This window comes from Chelonia mydas, chromosome 9, assembly GCF_015237465.2.
Source record: "Chelonia mydas isolate rCheMyd1 chromosome 9, rCheMyd1.pri.v2, whole genome shotgun sequence".
NCBI lineage: Eukaryota > Metazoa > Chordata > Testudines > Cheloniidae > Chelonia > Chelonia mydas.
In genome coordinates this window covers 204,393-230,722 of record NC_057855.1, presented here as the reverse complement: position 1 = coordinate 230,722, position 26,330 = coordinate 204,393, and the positions used below count along the sequence as shown (strand labels likewise).

Here is a 26,330-nt window from a genome sequence, read left to right as displayed (position 1 = left end):
CTGAGCTGTACAAATCCTTCAGCATCAATACCAGAATTCCTAATTCTTGCTGAATACCATCCTGAGCTTTGCAGTGTCTGATTTCTAAAATGTCAGTTCCACCCCTATGCCCCATCCCCACAATGCTGAAGAAAAATTAACAATCTGAACATGAAATAAGTAAGTGTTAAGAATGGACCTTGGCACTGGGATGTGGACTTTCCCACTGCAATGTTCATTTCTTGCCATGAATTTGTGAGGAATTGCTGACGCAGAAGAATTAAGGAAAATGCAGAGATTTTTTTTTTAAAGTGATGATGAATGTTTTAAGTGAGCAAAACTATTGTTTTTTGTAAAATTGTTGTTTTCACTACTCTTTTTTCTGGAAGTAGTATCAGCATTTAATTATTTTGCTTTCATATACATTGGCTGTCGTTCAAATATTTAGTTGTGCCTTTGCAAGCAGATAATGCTGTGAATACCTGGTTACCCCTGTACTAGCTAATATCTGTGACTTCCTCCATTCTGTTTATCAAATGGTTTTTACTTTTGATGGTTTTAGCAGCCTACTGGCTCTCACTTTTTTCTCTTCGCAAAGGATCTGAATTATGAAGCATAAGGCCACAGATGATAAACCATGGATACCAGCTTTCCAATTCTTTTCCAATTGCAAAATATGGAGGGTTTGAGCATAACCAAAAGCCCACTCTATTTCTGATGAGCTGGGGTGATGATGTTAAATTAAAATATAAACTGCATCATGTGGTTATAGGAGTCAGCTTCCACAAAGCTGCTGGGGCTGGGCCTTTGTACACACAGACATTAGACACCCTTTGTTTTGCCCCTCCTTCTCTTCTTCAGCAGTCATTCAATGACAAGCGTAAAAAGAACCTCTTTTCCCGAAAATTTCCCTTCTACAAGAACAAGGACCAGAGTGAGCAAGAAACCAGTGATATTGACCGTAAGTACGTGGAATCCAGTGGAGAGAAAAACATACACACACCGAAGGGCCTGCTAGCTTCCAGTAGGGTGTTACCTTGGAGACAGTTTCAAGAGCTGCAACAGGTTAATGGAACTCAAACAATGTGAATGACAAAACAGCCTTTTAAATCAATAAATTGATCCATGTGCTGTTACAGTGCATCCTAACTGTTCTTGGAATCCAAGAGCAGCCTTGTTCATAGTGAACTGGATGGGACTGTGGGATGATGATTATGTGTGTAATTGGAGGTGATAACTAAGTTCTGTTACTCTGTTAATTGTACCTTATCAATAACTTCATAAAGAGAGTGCACTGCTGTAAAACTGTTAGATTATAAATGAACTATAACCAGTCACTTTAGACTCATTCTTTGACATTTGTTCTATTTTAATCTTTAATTTTAATACTGTCCTAATTTTAAGGGTTTTTCTTTAATTCTTTATTGCCTTCATTGGAAAAAAGTATTTTTGAAACAGAAATCTTATTTTTACAATAAAAATAAAGTTGATTTTTCAGATTTTACCTACTATAAGATCCCTCTGCCTTTGCATCAGTGATAACACTTCAGCTGCTAGCCATTTTAAATCCTAGGAGCTGACTGTGAAAAAACTTTCTGTAGATCTATGTCTCCCTGTAATGTTCTTGAAACTGTCTCTTACCGTAGCGCCAGTTTTATACATTACTGACAGTTATTTTTTTTTTTGTGATTATCTTTTTATTGCTTGCCCTCTGGGGACTACTCTACAGGAGATCCCTGACGACATGGGATCAAAAGGCCTGAGTAAGTGATCAAAATACGCCCAAGTTATATTTAACCTCCATCTGTAAACTTAATTTTTATAGATCCATTTTAAGACTGGTGGTATTGCTCTGCGGACGTAAGGAGGTTAATTATTTCAAAGTATTCTATAGAATTTTCTTAATTTGTAACATTCTTGGGTTTTATCTTTTAAGATCTTCCTACTTCATTTAATTCAGGTGACAATCACTTTTTATTTTTGGTTTAGAAGCTTACGCAAAGATACTGTATGTCACAGATAATGATTGCTCTCTCTGAACTAGTTAATGTATCTTTTCTAGTACGTCATTTTTATATTGGTTTTACCATAAATTTTTTTTAAAAATACAGTATTCTACAGTTATGAGCCACACCATTGCAATAATGCTTATTTGCTTCAGTTCTTTTAATTATTATTGTAGAATATCGTATTTTTAATGGCTGCTACTACTAAAATGCCTTTACATATTTTAAAATTAGCAGCAGTAAAAATAGCTTAATTTTGTCTTACATGATGGAAAATGCATTCTGGCAGAGATAAGATGGGGAGGAGGTTCTATCTGATCTATTTTGGCTCTTATGTGGTACTCACATAAGAATACTGATCATTAGTAAGGAGGTCATTATTAGGCACATATCCTGTATAAGTATCACTTTCAGTTCCTACAAAGCCATATCTGTTTTATTACATGAAGCATAATAGCACTGGGGATGCTAAATAAGTAATGCTGGATTAGTAATAGCCATGTTTTGAAAAATTTAGTTTGTAATTTAAATTACAGCAAGTTTTTAAAACTACCAATTACTTTAGTAGACCTATCTGTGTATAATTGTCTGGGTGTTCAGGCAGCATTATCATGATAATCCAGCAAAGGATAAAATTTGCGGGTAAAGTTAAAATTTAGTAGCTTAGTTTTAAAATATTGGTGATCAAGACACACAAATTATCTCATACTTCTGGATTGGTAAGGCTCTGAGGCCACAGACAAAACATTCTGGTGAGTACTAACTTTCTATTCTACCAACCTATTAGAATTCTTTGAGGGGGTCAACAAACATGTGGACAAGGGTGATCCAGTGGATATAGTGTACTTGGACATTCAGAAAGCCTTTAACAAGGTTCTTCACCAAACGCTGTTAAGCAAAGTAAGCAGTCATGGGATAAGAGGGAAGGTCCTCTCTTGGATCATTAGCTGGTTAAAAGATAGGCATAAATGGTCAGTTTTCAGAGTGGCTAGAGGTAAATAGCTAAGTCCCCCAAGGATTTGTACTTGCACCAGTGTTGTTCAACATATTCATGAATAAGGCTGCGATCCTTTCACAGAGGTTGCAGAAGTCATGAATTCTGTGACTTTCTGCGACCTCCGTGACTTCCACAGTGGCTAGTGCGGCTGACTTCAGGGCCACCTGAGCAGCCAAGAGTGCGGCTGGTCCTGGGGACTGCCCAAGCAGCAGCCCCAGGGAGCATCTTAGCAGCAGTCCCCGGGGCAACCACACTGGCCGCTGCTTGGGTGGCCCCAGGCAGCTGGCTCCAGGGACTGCCAGAACTGCAGCTGGTGTGGCTGGCTCTGGGGAACACCAGAGCAGCGGTTCTGGAGGTGCCCTGGGGACCGCCAAAATAGCGATCCTGGGGCAGCAGCATGGGGCACCTGGAGGCCGGCCGGAGAGCAGTCCCCTGGAGCAGGAGGTCTCTGGAGCAACAGGACCCCAGAAGTAGAGATTTAGTCCGGAGTATTTTTGGTTAGAGTCATGGACAGGTCACAGGCCGTGAATTTTTACTAATTGCCTGTGACCTGTCCATGACTTACCAAAAATACCCATGACTAAATTTTAGGCTGATTCATAAATGATCTGAAAAAGGGGGTAAACAGTGAGGTGGTAGAGTTTGCAGATGATATTATTAGTAAAGATTGTTAAGTCCAAAGCTGACTGTGGGTGACTGGTCAACAGAATGGCAGATGAAATTCAATGTTGAAAAATGCAAAGTAATGCACATTGGAAAACATAATCCCAACTGTACGTACAAAATGATGGGGTCTAAAATAGCTGTTACCATCCAAGAAAGAGATCTTGTAGTCATTGTGGATAGTTCTACGTGCAGCAGCAGTCAAAAAAGCTACCAGAATGTTAGGAACCTTTAGGAAAGGGATAGATAATAAGAATAATAATGTCACTATATAAATCCATGGTACGCCCACTCTTTGAATACTGTTTGCAGTTCTGGTTGCCCAATCTCCAAAAAGATATATTAGAATTGGAAAAATTATAGAGAACAGTAACAAAAATGTTTAGGAGTATGAAACAGCTTCCATATGAGGAGAGATTAGAAAAACTGAAACTTTTCAGTTTAGAAGATGACTAAGGTGGGGGTGGGGTATGATAGAGGTCTATAAAATCATGACTAGTGTGGAAAAGTGAATAGCGAAGTGTTACTTACCCCTTCACATAACACAAGGAGTCTTGTGTGTGCTTGCTGTGGAACCGCTTCCTGAAATGAAGAGCTTCTGGCAGCATAAGTGCTACCTTCCAGGCCTCCATAGACCTCACTCTCTCTGTACAGGTATCAAGATGCACACACCAACCCTTGAATACTTGGAGCATTTTCTGTGTCCAGACCAGGGGTTCTCAAGCTGGGGTCGTGACTCCTCAGGGGATCGTGAGGTTATTAGCTGGGGGGTCGCAAGCTGTCAGCCTCCACCCCAAACTCCACTTTGCCTCCAATATTTATAATAGTGTTAAATATTTTTAAAGTATTTAATTTATAAGGGGGGGTCGCACTCAGAAGCTTGCTGTGTGAAAGGGGTCACCACTACAAAAGTTTGAGAACCACTGAACACTCATGCACTGGGCCTGATATTCTCAAAGCAACAGTACACACCAGGTTGTAAGATTCAACTCAAGACCAGCACTTTGTTTAACGTAAAGCACTTAGATACACTTACAGTGAAAACAAGAATAAGTTTTATTATCAAAGACTAGTGATTCACGTGAAGAGTGAGTAAGGATATTGGAAACAAATGGTTACATATAAAACAATCATAACACACTATCTAGAGACAAAACTTAACTAACTGGTTAACCTCCTGTCTAAAGCATTTTCTCTCGCCCAAAGTCCTGTTCATTGTTTTCAACCAGGGTTGGCTGAGACTTTCCTTTTATGAAAGCAAACGCACGGTCCGTTTAGTTTGTAGGTGCAGGATGCCACAGTGCCCTCTTTGCCTTCTAGAAATACCTCCAATGTTCATTGTCTTTACTCATAAAAAAGCTAAACCCCTGTTGAATTCATATCGCTTCGTAAACGTTTGACTTCATTAGTAAATGAGCATCCATTGTGTTAGCCTAAAATGCTTAATTTATATTCCAACAGAGAGATATGTGTTTATCTCCTGTCTGGAGGAATCTCTGTAAGTGTCATCTTTTGGTGAACTGCTTTTAACTTACATGCTTAAGAACATAATTTTCTAATACATATGACTCCTTGCATAGTACATGTACATACTTTTCACAATGATATTGATGGCCAGTGTGACACCAACTTTCATTTGAGACCTCAAAGGACATTCTTTGGTGAACCAGAATGTGCATATCCTAATCAGGAGATACTTGAACCCCTCTGCACCCCCCTTGCCAGTTGACATTAAGAGGTTCTTGGGTCAGAGGAGCCCAACCAGATTTCTTGTATCCCATTATAGTTCCCAAAAAGCTTTTGCTGCAGTCTTTGCTAGTTGGATCTCCTTCTCTTGTCATGGCTGATATTAAGCCCTGCAGTCCTACACTTTTACAACTCGTGCCCATTACTATAGTGTCACATTACTGGTTATTAGAGAGACAAGGTGGGTGAGGTAATATCTTTTGTTGGACCAACTTCTGTTGGTGAGAGAGACAAGCTTTTGAACTTACACAGAGATCTTCTTGACCCCTGAGTTCTGTGTAAGCTCAAAAGCTTCTCTCACCGATAAAAGTTGGTCCAATAAAAGATATTACCTCACCCACCTTGTCTCTCTAATATCCTGGGACCAACACAGCTATCACACTGCATACACTACTGGTTAGTCTAATAAACTGATGAAATGGTGTCTCCAAGGTGCATACTGCTTGGTGTGTCCTTCGCAGGATGCATTTCTTCCATGCTCTATAGGTAGACTTTTATCTCTCTATTTTCTTCTTCAAGTAGTGTCCCTGTGGGTGCTCCACTTTAGGTGTTGGTGCATTCCTGCGCCACAGATCGGAGATTTTCCGTAGCAATGCTCGGTCAGGGCGTGCGTGTGCAATAGTCATCTTGTGGTGCCATTGGCACCTCATGTAGTGCACACACAACCCAACCCATTCAGTTCCTTCTCAACCATCCTGGGCTGCAGATGGAACTCAGTGGCCATGCTGCTTCTTCATTTTTCTCTCTATAGAAATAGTTAGATTAGCTGTAGCTTAGTAAGTCTAGTTTGGTTAGTTAGTTATTCTTTTAAAAAAAAATTACTATAGATATTTTCTTTTAATTGCTATTTTTCCCACACTTTCCCAGTTGGGAAACTTTAACGCCCACGATGCCTGGCTTGCCTGGGTTTAAATGATGTGACTCTTGTCGTGAGGTGAAACCCATCTCAGACAGCCACTCATTGTGTGTACGTTGTTTGGGGAGACCCATATCCCTCAAAAACGTGCCTATTGCCACAACCTTAAAGCCAGGGCTGGGCGTGATCAAGATCTCCGCCTCAAGATGATTTTGATGGAAAAGTCCCTTCAGCCTCCTCTTTAGGGACAAAAATCAACAGCAGCAGATGGTTCCCTGAACAAAACCTCTGCTAATTGGAGTGCTCAGTCTTCCAAATCATCCAGGAAGCGAGCTGCAACCTCCCCTAATAGGGACAGGCAGAGAAAGAAAAGGTCCCTGGCGAGGTCGTTATCCTCAGTGCCGAGATCGAGTAGAGTGAGCATCTTTGAGGTTCCGGGCACCTCTGGCACTGTCCCTCTGTGGACCTCTGCTGAGCCCCGCCGCTCCGGAATGGAGTCAAGACACTCCTCCTGTATGGCACCGACCACCCTGGTGTGGGAGTCATAGAATCATAGAATATTAGGGTTGGAAGAGACTTCAGGAGGTCATCTAGTCCAATCCCCTGCTCAAAGCAGGACCAACACCAACTAAATCATCCCAGCCAGGGCTTTGCCAAGCCGGGTCTTAAAAACCTCTAAGGATGGAGATTCCACCACCTCCCTAGGTAACCCATTCCAGTGCTTCACCACCCTCCTAGTGAAATAGTGTTTCTTAATATCCAAGCTAGACCTCCCCCACTGCAACTTGAGACCTTTGCTTCTTGTTCTGTCATCTGTCACTACTGAGAACAGCCTAGCTCCATCCTCTTTGGAACCCCCCTTCAGGTAGTTGAAGGCTGCTATCAAATCCCCCCTCACTCTTCTTTTCTGCTGACTAAATTACCCCAGTTCCTTCAGCCTCTCCTTGTAAGTCATGTGCCCCAGCCCCCTAATCATTTCCATTGCCCTCTTTCCAATTTGTCAACATCCCTTCTGTAGTGGGGGGACCAATACTCAATACTCCAGGTGTGGCCTCACCAGTGCCGAATAGAGGGGAATAATCACTTCCCTCAATCTGCTGGCAATGTTCCTAATAATATAACACAATATGCCATTGGCCTTCTGGGCAACAAGGGCACACTGCTGACTCATATCCAGCTTCTCATCCACTGTAATCCCCGTGTTCTTTTCTGCAGAACTGCTGCTTAGCCAGTCATTCCCCAGCCTGTAGCAGTGCATGGGATTCTTCCATCCTAAGTGCAGGACTCTGCGCTTGTCCTTGTTGAACCTCATCAGATTTCAGAGTTGGCACTGAGAGCAGTACCACAGGCAGTGCCATCCCCATCAGCACAGATGGACAGGCTAAGGACAGCTCTGACCGCATCAGCAGCAACTGCACCACCAGAGAAGCACACAGCTCCGCAACAATTCCTACACCGGAAAGACACAGTGGTTTCTTTGGTACCACAGTTGCCGTTGCTCAGCACCGAGGGATCGCCAGGCCAACTAATGGAACAGCTAACCACTTCACCCGCTCCCCAGCCTCTCTCCAGCAATGAAGAGGACATATGTGGGAGTCAGTTCTCTTCCCAGCTCTCTTCACCCATGGAGAGGAGACCTCCATGTAAGGCCGTTAAGACCACATCCCACCAACCTCGAGAGATGCAACAATGGTACAGGCAATCCTGAACTTGCCCTCCGATGCCTTTCCCTCTGTAGTGCTCCCCCCCCCCCGCCCCAGGATCCCTGGGCGGCACATAGGGCCCAATATACTAGACCCTTGACTCCAGGCTGAGGGGAAATTCACTCTCCTCCACCTTCCCAGAGTAGGGACACATTGGAAGTACCCAAAGGCATGGAAGATGAAGAGGAAGAAGGCTTGGACCAGGAAGGCGTTTCACCAGCTCAGAATTCATCTTCCTCCCCTGTTGAAGCCGTCATACCACCGCCTCCAACTACAGTAGACGACTTGAAACAATTTCAAGAACTCTTTAAAAGAGTAGCCGCCAGCCAAGACATTCCATTAAGGAGGTGCAAGAAATCCAGGACAAGCTGCTACAAATCATACACATTTTTTTTTTTTTTTTGTTGGCTACACCTCTCTAGATTGCTCAAAGAGTTACAGACTTCCAGTTTGAAGGGCCAGATTCTTTGCGGAGAATTCAGATTTTCTCTCCACATCCTGAAGGATTCTTAGACCATGTTACACTCCTTAGGAATCTATACTGTGGGCCAGAAGAGAAGATATCCCTCTCAACCGCACCACAGATCACAATCTTCTCAATACCCACCATCTCAGTGCTGTTATGAGCCACAGTGTAAGAGGGCCAGGGCTCAAAAGTGGGAGCAGTCTGCACCCCAGTCCATGACCTCTCAAACTGCCTCTTATACGTACTTTTGATGAGCTGGTCGAGGGCCTGAACAATGATACCTTACAGCATCAGCGGCCATCTATATACCCGTCACGCCACTCAGAAGTCACCTTACCCTACTTCACAGCAATTAGGACCAGCTCGAGAGCAAAGAGATTGATTTCTAGCCCTGAACCTACAGGGTGCCTAGTTCCATATCTTGATACAACCATTGTACAGGAGATTTCCTACTGCTTACCTTTGGGGCAGGATCATTATCAGTACAGACTGCTCCACACAGGATATTCTCCAAGGTTCTCTTCATTGTAGTGGCATACTAACCCTGGTACAGTGACTGGACTTTATCAGCATCAGCCTGATGCAGTACAAGCGAGAGCGTTCCTCTCACTACCCACATTCACCACCCTAATATGCTGGGGAGCTCATCTACACAACCACAAGGTTCAAACCAATGGTCTTCCACAGAAATTACCTTCCATGTCACCCTTTTGGGGCTAAGGGCTGTTAGGAGTGCCTGTGCATACTCTGCCTTTCATCAAAAACACCACACAAAGTCATGAAGGACTTAATGTGACCTGTATGTTTTGTATAAACTGCCAAGGACCTGCCAGATCTCCCTCCCTGTACAAGACAGCACTCAAACTTTGGAATTGATGCACCCATCACAATGTGCTCATCTCAGCTGTCTATCTACCAATGATACAGAACATGACAACTGACAGTCTCAGTTGGAATTTTCTCACAACAAGTGTGTACTGAATTCAAAGATGCTTCAAGATATCCGCCCTATGGGGAACACTGACTATGGATTTCTTCACTACTTAACGGAACAGGAAAGGTCCTTGTTACTGCTCCAGTGCCGGCCTGGGGAAACATTCACTGGCAGTTGCCCTCATCTTCCCATGGGACAGGGCCCACTTGTATGTCATTTCCAAGTTTCCTACTCTATCCAAGATTCTGTTGAAAATTCAACGAGACAAAGCGAGAGTTATTCTGATTGCCCCTCTTGACCATGACAAGTATGGCTCCCTTACCTGACACAGATGGCAATATGCCCTTCTGTTTCTCTTCAGCCCATTCCTCACCCGCTCTCTCAAAGCAATGGGCTGACCATTCACCCCAACCCGCGGGTCCTCTGCCTCCAGGTTTGGTTCCTTCTTAGTCCCAAGGCTTAGAGGCAGAATGCTCTGACAAGCTGAACGTGTTGCAACACAACCAAAAGTTGACCACTCGACATACTTATCTACAAAATGGAAACGACTCCAAGTTTGTGTCATTCCAAACACACAGACCCAACCTCATCTTTCCTCCCTCTGATTCTGCACTACATTTTAAACACTCACTCAGCTCTCTTAAGGTACATCTCTTGGCAAAAACGGCTTCCCACTTGGTGTTTGCTCCCCACTAATGCGTAGATTCTTCAAGGGCATTGGGAATCTCTTTCCGCATGTGACACCACCCGCTCCAGCCTGGGACTTTAACCTAATTCTCAGGGCTTTGACTAGACCTCCCTCGAGTCCAGGACAAGTTGTTCTCTCTTACACCTGTCCATGAAGACAGCATTTCTAATTGTCATCACCTCAGCTCGGCACATAGGAGAAATAGCGGCCCTGATGGCACATCAGTCATAGAATATCAGGGTTGGAAGGGACCTCAGGAGGTCACCTAGTCCAACCCCCTGCTCAAAGCAGGACCAATCCCCAACTAAATCATCCCAGCCAGGGCTTTGTCAAGCCTGACCTTAAAAACTTCTAAGGAAGGAGATTCCACCACCTCCCTAGGTAACGCATTCCAGTGTTTCACCACCCTCCTAGTGAAAAAGTTTTTCCTAATATCCAACCTAAACCTCCCCGACTGCAACTTGAGACCATTACTCCTTGTTCTGTCATCAGCTACCACTGAGAACAGTCTAGATCCATCCTCTTTGGAACCCCCTTTCAGGTAGTTGAAAGCAGCTATCAAATCCCCCCTCATTCTTCTCTTCCGCAGACTAAACAATCCCAGTTCCCTCAGCCTTTCCTCATAAGTCATGTGTTCCAGTCCCCTAATCATTTTTGTTGCCCTCTGCTGGGCTCTTTCCACATCCTTTCTGTAGTGCGGGGGGGCCCAAAACTGGACACAGTACTCCAGATGAGGCCTCACCAATGTCGAATAGAGGGGAACGATCACATCCCTCGATCTGCTGGCAATGCCCCTACTTATACATCCCAAAATGCCATTGACCTTCTTGGCAACAAGGGCACACTGTTGACTCATATCCAGCTTCTTGTCCACTGTAACCCCTAGGTCCTTTTCTGCAGAACTGCTGCCTAGCCATTCGGTCCCTAGTCTGTAGCGGTGCATGGGATTCTTCCATCCTAAGTGCAGGACTCTGCACTTGTCCTTGTTGAACCTCATCAGATTTCTTTTGGCCCAATCCTCTAATTTGTCTAGGACCCTCTGTATCCTATCCCTACCCTCCAGCGTATCTACCTCTCCTCCCAGTTTAGTGTCATCTGCAAACTTGCTGAGGGTGCAATCCACACCATCCTCCAGATCATTTATGAAGATATTGAACAAAACCAGCCCCAGGACCGACCCTTGGGGCACTCCACTTGATACCGGCTGCCAACTAGACATGGAGCCATTGATCACTACCCGTTGAGCCCGACAATCTAGCCAACTTTCTATCCACCTTATAGTCCATTCATCCAGCTCATACTTCTTTAACTTGCTGGCAAGAATACTGTGGGAGACCGTGTCAAAAGCTTTGCTAAAGTCAAGGAACAACATGTCCACCGCTTTCCCCTCATCCACAGAGCCAGTTATCTCGTCATAGAAGGCAATTGGATTAGTCAGGCATGACTTGCCCTTGGTGAATCCATACTGACTGTTCCTGATCACTTTCCTCTCCTCTAAGTGCTTCAGAATTGATTGCTTGAGGACCTGCTCCATGATTTTTCCAGGGACTGACGTGAGGCTGACTGGCCTGTAGTTCCCAGGATCCTCCTTCTTCCCTTTTTTAAAGATGGGCACTACATTAGCCTTTTTCCAGTCGTCCGGGACTTCCCCGGATCGCCATGAGTTTTCAAAGATAATGGCCAATGGCCCTGCAATCACATCTGCCAACTCCTTTAGCACTCTCGGATGCAGCGCATCCGGCCCCATGGACTTGTGCTGGTCCAGCTTTTCTAAATAGTCCCGAACCACTTCTTCCTCCACAGAGGGCTGGTCATCTCCTCCCCATGCTGTGCTGCCCAGTGCAGTAGTCTGGGAGCTGACCTTGTTCGTGAAGACAGAGGCAAAAAAAGCATTGAGTACATTAGCTTTTTCCACATCCTCTGTCACTAGGTTGCCTCCCTCATTCAGTAAGGGGCCCACACTTTCCTTGACTTTCTTCTTGTTGCTAACATATCCGAAGAAACCCTTCTTGTTACTCTTAACATCTCTTGCTAGCTGCAACTCCAGGTGTGATTTGGCCTTCCTGATTTCACTCCTGCATCCCCTAGCAATATTTTTACACTCTTCCCTGGTCATTTGTCCAATCTTCCACTTCTTGTAAGCGTCTTTTTTGTGTTTAAGATGAGCAAGGATTTCACTGTGAAGCCAAGCTGATCGCCTGCCATATTTACTATTCTTTCCACACATCGGGATGGTTTGTCCCTGTAACCTCAATAAGGATTCTTTAAAATACAGCCAGCTCTCCTGGACTCCTTTCCCCCTCATGTTATTCTCCCAGGGGATCCTGCCCATTAGTTCCCTGAGGGAATCAAAGTCTGCTTTTCTGAAGTCCAGGGTCCGTATTCTGCTGCTCTCCTTTCTTCCCTGTGTCAGGATCCTGAACTCGGCCATCTCATGGTCACTGCCTCTCAGGTTCCCATCCACTTTTGTTTCCCCTACTAATTCTTCCCGGTTTGTGAGCAGCAGGTCAAGAAGAGCTCTCCCCCTAGTTGGTTCCTCCAGCACTTGCACCAGGAAATTGTCTCCTACCCTTTCCAAAAACTTCCTGGATTGTCTGTGCACCGCTGTATTGCTCTCCCAGCAGATATCAGGGTGATTGAAGTCTCCCATGAGAACCAGGGCCTGCGATCTAGTAACTTCCATGAGTTGCCGGGAGAAAGCCTCATCCGCCTCATCCCCCTGGTCCGGTGGTCTATAACAGACTCCCACCGCAACATCACCCTTGTTGCTCACGCTTCTAAACTTAATCCAGAGAGACTCAGGTTTTTCTGCAGTTTCATTCTTGAGCTCTGAGCAGTCATACTGCTCCCTTACATACAGTGCAACTCCCCCACCTTTTCTGCCCTGCCTGTCCTTCCTGAACAGTTTATATCCATCCATGACAGTACTCCAGTCATGTGAGTTATCGCACCAAGTCTCTGTTATTCCAATCACATCATAATTCCTTGACTGTGCCAGGACTTCCAGTTCTCCCTGCTTGTTTCCCAAGCTTCTTGCATTTGTGTATAGGCACTTGAGATAACTTGCTGATCGTCCCTCTTTCTCAGTATGAGGCAGGACCCCTGCCCTCTCGCGCGCTCCTGCTTCCTCCCGGTATCCCACTTCCCCACTTACCTCAGGGCTTTGGTCTCCTTCCCCCGGTGAACCTAGTTTAAAGTTCTCCTCACTAAGTTAGCCAGCCTGCTTGCGAAGATGCTCTTCCCTCTTCATTAGGTGGAACCCGTCTCTGCCTAGCACTCCTCCTTCTTGGAACACCATCCCATGGTCAAAGAATCCAAAGCCTTCTCTCCGACACCACCTGCGTAGCCATTTGTTGACTTCCACGATTCGACGGTCTCTACCCAGGCCTTTTCATTCACGGCCTTTTTTTTTTTCCCCCCAGACAAAGTAACTCTAAGGCCATATCCCAAGTTTCTCCTTACTTTCTCTGCACTTTCCATATTAACAGATCTATCTCCCTGTTTTTTCCCAAAACCACATTGTGGCACCTGGGAGACAATTGTGCATATGCTAGATATTAGAAGGACATTAGCATTCTACTTGGACAGGACTAAGGACTTCAGGAAATCCCCTAAACTCTTCCTTTCGTCCACAGAAAGATCCAGAAGCTCTGTGATATCGGCTCAGAGACTATCCAAATGGGTCTCTAGTTGCATTAATCACTTATCAAGGGCGCAACTTGCTTCTGTCCAGAGTCCATACGCACTCCACGAGATCAGTTTCTACCTCAATCACATTCTGTAGGGATACTCCTACCTCAGCAATCTATAGAGCAACGACTTGGGCCTCTGCCCATACTTTCACAGAACATTATGTGATCACTGAAGATTTGGCTGCTGACACCATCTTCGACTCCACAGTACTTTCTGTAGTAAAAGACTCCACTCCGAAGTCCCAGCCTCCAGTGGTGGGTACTGCTCAGGAGTCACCTACTGTGGAGCACCCACAGGGACACTACTGGAAGAAGAAGAGGAAGTTACTCACCTTGTACAGTAATGATGGTTCTTCGAGATGTGTGTCCCTATGGGTGCTCCACAACCCGCCCTCCTCCCTCTACTTCGAAGTTCTCTATAGGGCTCTGTGGTAGAGAAGGAAGTGAGGGGGGTTTGCCTGTGCAGTGCTAAATAGCCTCGAGGCAGACCATGAGGGAGGGAGGGCACATGTGTGGGCTCAATGGGACACTGCTATCAAAAGTCTCCGATTAGAGGTGCCGGGGCACACAGACACCTACTGTGGAGCCACCCATAGGGACACTCATCTCAAAAAAACATCGTTACTGCACAAGTTGAGTAACTTCCTCTTCATCCAAAATTGCACTCCCCATCAATGATACCATAATCTAGCCAGCAGAAAAATATTAGGCAGACCCCCACAACCATACCACCTACAAGGAAAAGAGCTGACAGGAACTACTTTGTACCAGCTACAGAGATGGACTTTCTCTTCTCCCACCCCCACCCTAACTCTCTGGTGGTGGAAGCTGCCAACCATCACAGCAAACAACCCGAATTCTGGTCCACTCACCAAGACAAAACACAAATGCTTAGACCTTTTTGGTTCATGTACTCATCGACAACACTCCAATTCTGGGTCACCAACTTCTCAGCCCTTCTTGCAAGGTACGACTTTGACAACTACAGTAAACTACAAGAATTCCTTGAGGTTCTATCAGAGGAAAACGCCCCCAGTTCACTGTCATCATGAACAAGGGACAATTAATTGCCCGTACGGCTTTACAGGTCTCGATGGGTATAGCAGACACTGCTGCAAGAATGACGGCCACAGCTATCGTAATGCGGAGGGACTCATGGTTACAGTCATCCAATATTCCAAAAGAGCTCCAACTCAAGGTGGAGGATCTCCCTTTCGATCAGGAGAAGCTCTTCTCTGCAAAAATGGACGACGTCCTTCACACTGTAGAGGATTCTCAGGCCACACTGCACACTTCAGGCCTAATAAGTGACCTGATAAGCAACGCTGGTACACACCATATCAAAAGGGCAGAGACACCTCTTTCCATTGCCCACAACAGCAGTAATTTGACCAGAATAGAAATAAACAACGCTCACAAAGACATAGGGCCCCTCAAACTCAGTCCTTGTCCTCACAACCATCTACTACCAAGCCACAGTTTTAAAGTCTTCGTTGAGGGTCTGAATGACATCCCCCACAATACTGTGCTGTCAAATACTCCTACCAAACCTTTTGGCCACCACCTGCACCTGTTTTACCATGCTTGGGCACCAATAACAATGAACCAATGGGTACTGGAGATTATAAAATCGGGTTGTACCATCTCCTTCCTCTCCTTACCCCCTACCCTATCACCTTCTCCGTCCCTCTTCAGGGACCCTTCTCACGAGCACCTTTTACAACAGGAAATGAACCATGTCCTACAATTGGGTGCCATGGAGCAAGTTCCAACTCAATAAAAAGGGAAGGGTTTTTACTCCCATTATTTTCTCATCAAAAAGAAAAACAACAGATGGAGGCCCTCTTAGATCTTTGGAATCTCAATAAATTTGTGCAGAATCAGAGAGATTCAAAATGGTCACACTGGCCACAATTATTCCAGCGCTAGACAAGCAGGACTGGTTTTCAGCCCTCGACCTCCAAAATGCTTATTTTCATATTACAGGCAATTTTTAAGATTTGCGGTAGGGCTCAACCATTACTAATACAGAATACTACCTTTTTGCCTTTCCACTGCCCTTCCAGTTTTTTCAAAAACCCTCACAGTAATGGTGGCCCACTTATGAAGGAGAGGAGTGATGATCTTCCCGTACCTAGACAATTGTCTACTGAAAGGTACAACTCAGGAAGAAGCGACACACATGGTGCAGACAATCATTGAACTGTTCCAGACACTAGGGTTGCAGATAAATATACAGAAAACTACACTAATCCCGGTGTAACAACTGGAATTCATCAGGTCCTATCTTGATTCCACACAGGAGAGGGCACTGTTGCAACAGTCACCAGCAGCCTTCAAACATCTGCCAGAACCTACCTACAACTATTAGGTCATATGGCAGCTACGATGTTCGTTGTCAGACACACGATATTACATATGCATTGCCTACATAGCTGGCTGAGCACTGTGTACACTCCCAGCAAACATAGTCTAAACAAAAGAGTGACAGTACCCTCAAAGGTCATTGTGTCACTAAAGTGGTGGACAAAACCAGAAAACATCTGCACAAGGATCCCTTTCCAACTGGATCCTCTGTCACTAATAATCACGACCGACGTGTCATTGATAGGCTGGGGTGCTCTCTTAGACAAGCACACCATACAAGGAAGGTGGTCAGCGATGGAAACTCAACTCCACGTCAGTCTTCTGGAGCTCTGAGTGGTATGCAATGTGTGCAGGCACTTCCTCCCAATCATAGAGAATGAATCGATCTGCATACTGACCCACAACATAGCATGCATGTTCTATATCAATCGCCATGGTGGAGCTCGCTCCCATTCACTCTGCACCAAGGCCCTGAAATTGTGGAACTTTCACTACAACATAACCATCTTAGCTTCCGGGGTTTCAGAATATGACAACAGACATGTTAAGCAGACACTTCTCCAAGGAACAAGAATGGGAAATACATGACACTGTCCTCAAATCGACATTCCAGTAATGGGGCTATCCATCTGTAGACCAGTTTGCATCAGCAACAAACCACAAATGCCCACTTTTCTGCTCCAGGGCAGGACTAGCACCCAAGTCACTAGGGGATGCCTTCCTCATCTCATGGGACACATCACTCATGTATGCATTCCCACCGATACCTCTAATCTCACAAGTCATTCACAAGATAAGGAACTACAAGGCCCATGTCATACTGATTGTTCCAACATGGCCAAGACAAACTAGGTTCCCTTACAAACTAGGTTCCTGTTGCACCTGGAAGTATGTGCTCTATGAGCTCTCCCCCTGCTGGTGGATCTTCTCTCACAGAACGGAGATCGGACTCGCCACCCAAATCCAGAGAAACTTCACCTCAAAGCATAGAATATCAGGGTTGGAAGGGACCTCAGGAGGTCATCTAGTCCAATCCCCTGCTCAAAGCAGGACCGATCCCCAACTAAATCATCCCATGGCTCCTACGTGGTTCCAACACGACAAATTAGCATGTACAGAATGAGTGAAACGTATTCTTAAATAGCAGATGATCCACCGCTCTCTAAGCAAAAGAATAAATCAACACAAATCTAACATCAGGAATTACATTCAAAAACCAGTAGGAGAACACTTCAACCTCCCTGGTCACTCAATAAGAGACTTAAAAGTCGCAGTTCTTCAACAAAAAAACTTCAAAAACAGACTCCAATGTGAAACTGCAGAACTGGAATTAATTTGCAAACAGGACACCATCAAATTAGGCCTGAATAAAGACTGGGAGTGGATGAGTCATTACAAAACCTGTTTTCCCAATAGTAATTTCCCCCTACTGTTACTCACACCTTCTTGTCAACTATTTGAAATGGGCCACCCTCATCATTTTTGTAGTGGTAATTTTTCCTCTCTTGGTATTCTACTATTAATTGAATTGTCTCGTTAGACTGACCCTGCATCTGGTAAGGCAATGCCCATCTTTTCATGTACTATGTATAAATATACCTGCTACTGTATTTTCCACTCCATGCATCTGATGAAGTGGGCTGTAGCCCACGAAAGCTTATGCCCAAATAAATTTGTTAGTCTAAGGTGCCACAAGGACTCCTCATTTGTTTTCACCACAAGGTGAAGGGAACATCAGTCTTTGCTCACCCAATCACAGACGCTTCCTTACTGGTGTACAAAACATGTACTGAGAAGTCCAACAACCTACAACCCCCTGGGACTTGAACCTGGTACTTCACCAGCGAAATTGGTGCACTGATAGCAGAACCCCCTTACTCTGTGTTCACTAAAGATGAGGTCATGCTGCAACCACATCCAAATTTTTTGCCTAAGGTATCAACATCTTTCTATTTAAGCCAACCCATACACCTTCCCTAGTTTTACCCAAAACCACATGGGACCTCACAAGAGGTCATCCTACATAGACTCGATGTCAGACGAGCCTTAGCATTTTACTTAGAAAGAACGAAACCCTTCTGGAAATCTTCAAGACTATTTATTTCCACAGCAGAATGCTCCAAGGGATGTGCAATATCAACCCAGAGACTATCTATATGGACCTCTATTTGTATCCAACTCTGCTGTCAACTGCATAACAAGGAACACCCACCAGGGATCTGATCCCACTCTGCGCATGCCAATGCTACATCTATAGCCTTCCTGAACAATATCCCTGTGATAGATATGGGCCTCAGAGCACACGTTTGCAAAACACTATGCTATCACTCAATCCTCTAGGTCAGATGCTATATTGAAAACATTAATCAGGTTATCTGTCATGCTGTGCATAACTTACTTTTATTATATTTGCTAAATCACTAAAAGCTTATTTATATTTCAACCATGGATTCCCTCCTTCATAATCCACTTTCTTCATGATCTTGGAGTGAAGGAGCCATGCTGCATTTGTGAGATCACAAATACTCTCCATGACAACAAGCTTGCAAGTACAGGCTTAGTAATTCACTGTAGGATGAGAAGCTGAGCTGGGAAGGGAATGAGAAAATTCTTATTAAAACATGTATATTGTTCTTTAAGTCATAAAGAGAACACAGAAAAAGCCTACCCATGTAAACTTCCATCTTCTGTTTTGATCTGAAAGTGTATCAAAAGCTGATTTATATACCCTTTATGCATTCTCTAAATGGCAAGCATTTTAATATTGTGATCATTATAAGTAATTGCAAAAAGTTGTCGACAAAATAAAGGTAAATATTCATCTAAGTTAAATGTCAGTTTAATATTTCAGTACATCCTTCACCTGTGTTAATAAACTGTTGCTGTGCTTAAGTCTCTAAAATGGAAAGCAAAGTATATTTCACTTTTAAACAACATATAGCATAGAAACTTTCACATCTGGTAAATCGGTCATTTTTAATTAAGATAAACCACACAACACATTTTTATTTAGATAAACAACCCATAAAATGGGTGGTGGTTATGTGAAAAGCGTGAGTTCCACATTGATACTCAGCACAAGACTGTTAAGTTCTTCAAAGCAAAACAGAAAACGAAGTAGATCTTAATTCTGCAGTGCACCTCAGATAAATTATAAATGGTTAATTGACCTAGCATAAAAAGTAATCTACTACTGAACTAATTGCTATATTCAGTGTATACTCCATTATTTTCTGCTGCTAGACTCTCCGTGCAGATTAGTGACATGTCTCTAGAGTGCATCCTACATTAGTAACATGCTTGGAAAATAACATACCTTAAAGAAAAGGAGTACTTGTGGCACCTTAGAGACTAACCAATTTATTTGAGCATGAGCTTTCGTGAGCTACAGCTCACTTCATCGGATGCATACTGTGGAAATTGCAGAAGACATTATTATATACACAGACACCATGAAACAATACCTCCTCCCACCCCACTCGCCTGCTGGTAATAGCTTATCTAAAGTGATCATCAAGATGGGCCATTTCCAGCACAAATCCAGGTTTTCTCACCCTCCGCCCCCCCACAGACAAACTCACTCTCTTGCTGGTAATAGCCCATCCAAAGTGACCACTCTCTTCACAATGTGTATGATAATCAAGGTGGGCCATTTCCTGCAGAAATCCAGGTTCTCTCACCCCCTCACCCCCCTCCAAAAACCACACACACAACCAGGAGAGTGAGGTTGTAGCTGTAGCTCACGAAAGCTCATGCTTAAATAAATTGGTTAGTCTCTAAGGTGCCAAAAGTACTCCTTTTCTTTTTGCGAATACAGACTAACACGGCTATTACTCTGATACCTTAAAGATGCGGTCCTTCAGCTTTTGCACAGCAAAAATTCCTCATGAGGTAAATGCACAAGGATTGCAGGACTGGGCATGAAACATGGGTTTATATTTTTTTCATAGTCTTACTTTTATGTGAAAACTGTTTAATGGTTTCCTTTTTATTACTACAGTTCTTTTTGTGTAATATTGAGCTAAATTATTAGAACTATCAGAAATACCTTAAGACTTTTATATGCATTATCTATGGGTCTCATATCCTTGATCAGTGTCAGTATTGTCTTTCATCTTGATTATGTTTGTCAGTTTTTCTTTTGAACCCCCATCATTTAGTGTGTTTTCATTATTTTTCCATTCTGTTGCAATTTCAGAACATGTAACTTCTAATGCCAGCGATAGTGAAAGTAGTTACCGTAAGTGTTATAAGTTCCTTCTTTATTTTGAATCCTTGTTACTACCTTTAAGTTTGGGTTTGTCTGGGTATTTTTTTCCAGATATTCACGTGATACATAAACATGGATTGCAGTTGGAGCTGATCAGGTGGTCTTATTTTATCTGCTCAGATGAGTTGCTGAGAAATTTTCTCTTTATATAACTGAGTGTACTTAGGCCTTGTCAACACAAAGTTGCACCATTTTTACTTAAATAGATTGTTACTAATAGATTTAGTTGAACTGGTGCAAACCCTTTGTGGACATTCTTATTTTGATATAAGAGTGACTAATTGACTTAAACTGAATCAAGATCAGCCTGGTTTAAACTGAAGTAAGAGGGTCCACTTGATCTTTTGTACTAGTTTAACTAAATCAGTTTAAAATTTCACCTTTGGTTAAACTGGTGCAGCTTTCTTCTGTAGACAAGCACTTAGTAAGTTTTGTACTAACAATGTAAGCTGATAAATTCAATGTGTAATTGCATGCTTAAATATGAAATACTTGTTTTTTTAAAAGTGTGATACATAAATATTTTAAATGAAAGTGAGGGTAAGTTAGCGTTCATTTCTCCTTCTCTTCGAGCTTTTACTTAGTAGTTTTGTGAAATAGGGCTGCTTATTTTGAGTTGTCTTCAAAGGCTATACAATGGATTACTGGTATTTAGCACCAGAATTAATGTTGTTAAATGAAACCCCTGGACTGTGTCATTCTAATTGCATGATACATTTTAAAGACCAGACTGAGTTTAAGTATTGTTGTTTTTATTACAGTAGAACCTTAAGGCCCACACAGGGATTTAGGGCCCCATTGTGCTAGGCACTGAACAAAGTAGTGTTAAAAAGATAGTCCCTTTCCCAAAGTGATTACTATTCAGGGCTTCGATCCTGAAATTTATTTCATATGGCCAGACCCCCGCCCAACAAAATTACTAAGGCTCCAAGCAGGCACAGGACTGTCCCAAACACAGTGATTTTTGGGATCAAGACATAGGGTACAATAGAACAGATAGATGAAACATACAGGAAATTAGGTAGAGCTGAAGAAGATAACAGACAGGCATACCTTTGCACTGTGAGTTTTAGCCACGGCTCACCACCTGTTGTCTGTTTGCCAAGTATAAATTCCTGAAAGATATTTTAGTAACTGTTCTTATAGAGTTTGGACAGACGGTAGGGGAATGGGTCAACAGGTAAATGAGTTTGGGAGCTCTGCATCCTTTTAAATGGACACTGCCAAGTCAATTTTGTTACAAAACAAAATTTTACTAATAGAAATATCATTAATAGAAAATATTTTAAGCCAACAAGTATTCTCTATGTTTGCAACCCTGATATTGCTGCACTCTTGAGAAAATGAAAGTGAAATTGATAAGAAACTATTAACAAAAGTGAAACTGACTAGTCTGTGTATTGTAGAAACAGAGTAACACAAAATAGAAACAGCAAGGATGAAGAAAAGTTAACTAATTGGTAATGTTAGCCACACAGGTAAATTTACTCTTAAAAAACTGGGTTTTATTAACTTGCCAGTGTCTCTTGAAAGCTGCTGTTTTCTTAAGTTTTCCAGTCACTCGTCAGTGCTGCTTCTATTATGATCGGTGATTCATTATAGGTGATGATATTTGCGCTTTATTCTTCATTGGCAAAAACTCTATGCACAGTATAAATGTTCTGTGGAATTTGACAGAATGTGTAATTCTAAGCAATGATTATTTTTATTAAAGTTACCTCTTTAATTTCTTCTTTCTGCTGTCTAATATGAAAGTTATCTTGATTACAGATGAGTATGGTTGTTCAAAAGGTCCATTCTATTAATATCTGTTTTTCTAAAGTGTTCAACAGTATTGACAATATATACTTTTTGCCCTCAACCAGTGGGTTGTTTATATTTGCTATTGCTGTTTCTGTTTAATGTTTTGCTTAACTGATTTTTGACTTTATAGCAAAGTGATTTCTTTCAAAAAGTATTTTGTTACGTATTAGCTGGAGTCCCTTATAGCTGAGTTGATAGTTGAGTGACTTTGTTTCTCTCTCTAGCATAAAAGAGGTTCTGAAAGTATATACTGTCTTTCTCTAAGTCCATTTGCATGAGTTATTTTTTGAGGTGTTCAGTTATCCAAGTTGCATGTTTCTTGTCTTAACTACTAAGAAAAAAATTCAAACTGATGTGCACTCATCTATTGCTATAATAGACTCGGACCACAAAGTAAATAATCTAAAATAAAAGACAGTTCTTCTTCAAGTGATGGTCCCTATGTGTATTCCACACATGGGTATCTATGAATCTGAGTCCAGAAATTCGAGTGAGCAGTATCCACACATGCACAATAGATCTCCTTGTGCTCCAAATTGAGGACATGAAGGGGCAGTGCGAATTAACATCTCTCCAGTTCCTCATTACTGCCATAAGACCTGAGTTGGAATCCCATGTCCATTTCAGTCTTCCTTTTTTTGTGAAACTATAATACAATTTGTAAATAGTTTACTAGTTAGTATTTTAATATTTTATAGTTTACAGTTAGTTTTTACAAAAAGAAAAGGAGTACTTGTGGCACCTTAGAGACTAACCAATTTATTTGAGCATGAGCTTTCGTGAGCTACAGCTCACTTCATCGGATGCATCCGATGAAGTGAGCTGTAGCTCACGAAAGCTCATGCTCAAATAAATTGGTTAGTCTCTAAGGTGCCACAAGTACTCCTTTTCTTTTTGCGAATACAGACTAACACGGCTGTTACTCTGAAACCTGTCAGTTAGTTTTTAGTTACTCCCCACTTTGGGATGCTTCTCCTTCTGAAGAGGGATTACGCCAAGAGTTCCAGGGTTCAAGAACTGTCTCCCCTGTTCCCATTTTTTCTCCATCAGAGATGACCACTGGCACTGGGATATTGCCACAAAGTGCAGTATCTGCCATTCTTTCCCTCCCTGAACTCAGGACGGATGAGAGCTCCATCTGTGGAAGCACCTCATGGAGCAGGCTCTGAAACCCCATTCAGATTCAGGCCAGGGAGACACCCCATCTCCACCCCATACAACAACCTCAAATAATGAGCAGTGCCCCTCTGAGCGCAAGCTCCAGAGTTGAGGCAAAAACTCTTAAGCCTAACAAACTCTCTCAGGAGAGTACAGGTCATGAACATAGTCATATTTCTGTCCAGATATGTCTCAGAGAGGACCCCTCTCCATCTCAGTCAAAGTCAGTGAGCCCTAAAGCTTCTGTCCAAGAACGAAAGGCATGGAAGAAGGATCTGATGTTATTGGTTCTGGCTTTGGATCCATCCTACAAACCTGAGGAGTGGAACTCAATGCGTCTGTCTGGGCTTTCAATGCTGGGATCCCATCCAACAGCTCCAATGTTCTCCATGCAGGATCCCCCAAACATTAGACCTATGGATGACTTTGATCCACTGGTACCTTCCTCAGGAGCCCCCCATGTCCAAGGAGGACTGAAAACTTCACCTCGCTGGAAGGTATCTTCGCTTTGCCCTGCCCACAATCTCCCTTGCTATCAGATCCAGCTCTTTGTAGAGACATCCCTGCACCCAGGGAAACCACCCTGAGGGAAGGAATATCAGCCCCTATGATGTCTATAACTAACGTCCTCCCACTGGTTCCATCGGTGCTGCCAGTAGGACAGGTGCCTATCATGTCAAGTGAATCTGATGCTCCTGATGAGGCTCCTCCACACCCCCCCAAAAGGGGAGGAAGGTTAGTCAGAGATCGAAAAAGGTATTGGAATCTCCTGCCTCCTTCCAAATATGGTTTTCCAGGGGACTACTGGTACCTGATGCCATTGGTTCCTCCCCCTCTGGATGATCTCTGCTTGTCTTATTGGGGCTTGTAGGATACGTACAACTGAGGCCTGGGATGTGTGCAGGAATCCTCTCCTGGCCAATAACAACTGGCTCCATCAGAATTTGTGGAGGAAGAAGACATCAAGCCTGGTCTGTATGGTATATCATCCTCCTCACTAAATGAGCCAGTTACCCCTTCATCCCACTGTCCACCTGATGTTCACAAATTGTACCAGGAGTTGTTGCAGAGGGTAGCAGCTGAGCTGCAGATACAGAGATTCAAGACCCACAACAGGGCCTATTGGACACCTTCCAGCCCTCTGGCCTTTCGAGGGTGGCCCTTCCAGTTAACCAAGCCATCGTGAAATTCACCAGATCACTGTGGCACACCCCTGCCTTTTGTTGCCCTACCCCAAAGAGAGCTGAGAAACGGTATTTTGTACCCGCAAAAGGGGCTAAATCCATATTTACCCATCCAGTACCCAACACCTGTGCAATCAGCTACAGAGAAGTCCAGGGCTTGGTGTTCCAATAATCCCACAATTAATAAGGTCGCTAGATGCCTCTTCCTTTTGGGTAGGAAGGTATTCTCTTCAGCTAGTCTCTAATTCAGAGCTGCTGACTACCAGGCAATGATGCAAAATATAATTTCCTTAATTATGCCAAATGTACAGAATTTAAAGGCAAACTTCCCTAGCAAGACAGGGCCCAGTTCCAAGCCCTCATTGTCAAAGGTAGGCTGATGACCAAAACATCACTTCAAGGGGCAGTTGACACAGCTGATACTATCTCTAGAGCCATCAACACAGTTGTAGTCCTAAGGAGTTATGGTTGCAATCTTCAGGGTTCCCCAAGGATGTCCAAATTACCATCAAGAACCTTTCCTTTGGTGAGTCTAGCCTTTTTAAATGCAAAGACTTAGAAGTCTTTGCACACTCTAAAAGTCCCTAGAACAAACTTATACTCTCTAGACATTTACACCCCAGCCCCCAAGAGGAATCATCATAAGCAACACTATACACCCAGACCACCTCCTTAGGTGTTCTATCATCAGTCACATGAACCTCCATGTAAGAAGCAAAGGACTCAAAGATCTAGATATATGGCTGCTTCTACCTCTACAACCACCACCCAATAACCAAAGGGTTCTTTAGATGATACGGTTGAGGACAGCATGCTGACATTGATGCGATACATCATTACTCCCTCTGCCTTTGGTGGTCACCTTACTACTTTGCTCTCAACTGGGCAGAAATAACTATAGACAGGTGAGTACTAAACATCATAACCACCAACACTGTGCAATTGAGTTTATCTTGCCTCCCCACCACAGACCACCTTTCGGGCCTCTTCTCAGGGACCACGCTCATGAGGAAATTCTGCGTCAAAAGGTATACTCTCTTCTTCAGAAAGAGGCTTTAGAACCAATGCCTCCTCAATATCAAGGGACTGGGTTCTACTCCCCATATTTCTTGGTCCCAAGAAAATCCAATGGAAGGAGACTGATTCTCGACTTATGCCAACTGAATGTATTCATCTGGAAATTCCTCACAGTCACACTGGCATCAATAATCCCCTTTCTGGAAGAGGACACTTAGTTTGCAGCCCTCAACGTGAAGGATGTTCATTTTCATACAGATATTCACCTTTCCCACAGAAGATTTCTTAGATTCTTCATTGGGCAGGACCACTTCCAATTCAGAGTCCTTCCATTCACACTAGCTGCATCACCCAGAGTCTTCACAAATGTTCTTTCAGTAGTAGCAGCTTGGATGAGATGAAATAGTTTTACTGTCATTCTGTATCTCAATAACTGGCTTCCGACAGGCAGGTCCATCACAGAAGGCTAGTCAGCAACAGCATTCCTACTCCATCTTCCCTGGGAATTTCCATCACTACAAAAAGTCTACTCTGACGCCTATGAGGACCTTGGGCTTCATAGGAGCAACCTTGGATTTGACTGCAGCAAGAGCCTATCTTCCCACTAAGAGATTCCACATCATGAGCAATCTAATAAAACACATCACCTTGACATTCTGCACTCCAAAGTACCCCATATTTACCATGGTGACGAGTCACCCCCAAAGTGCAACCTGGAACTGGGGTACCACTGTGCCCTCTGACTCACCATCCTGGGTTCCCTCTCGCACTGTGCTGCTGTGACAAGCTGCAGACCACTCC

General features: G+C 43.5%; 1 protein-coding gene across 35 annotated transcripts in view; it reads left to right on the top strand.

Moving 5' to 3' along the window:
• The window catches only part of DLG1 (discs large MAGUK scaffold protein 1), a 428,647-nt gene that overhangs the window by 374,650 nt on the left and 27,667 nt on the right, over positions 1-26,330 (top strand). For 15 of the 35 annotated variants that reach the window (XM_043523144.1, XM_037909585.2, XM_037909595.2 and 12 more), the window contains 2 exons: positions 841-940; positions 20,296-20,337. In XM_043523144.1, the coding sequence (XP_043379079.1) occupies positions 841-940; positions 20,296-20,337 (142 nt within the window). Of the gene's footprint in view, positions 1-840; positions 941-1,708; positions 1,743-20,295; positions 20,338-26,330 lie in introns of all 35 variants that reach the window. The other 20 variants (XM_037909593.2, XM_043523143.1, XM_037909594.2 and 17 more) reach the window with 5 other exon arrangements.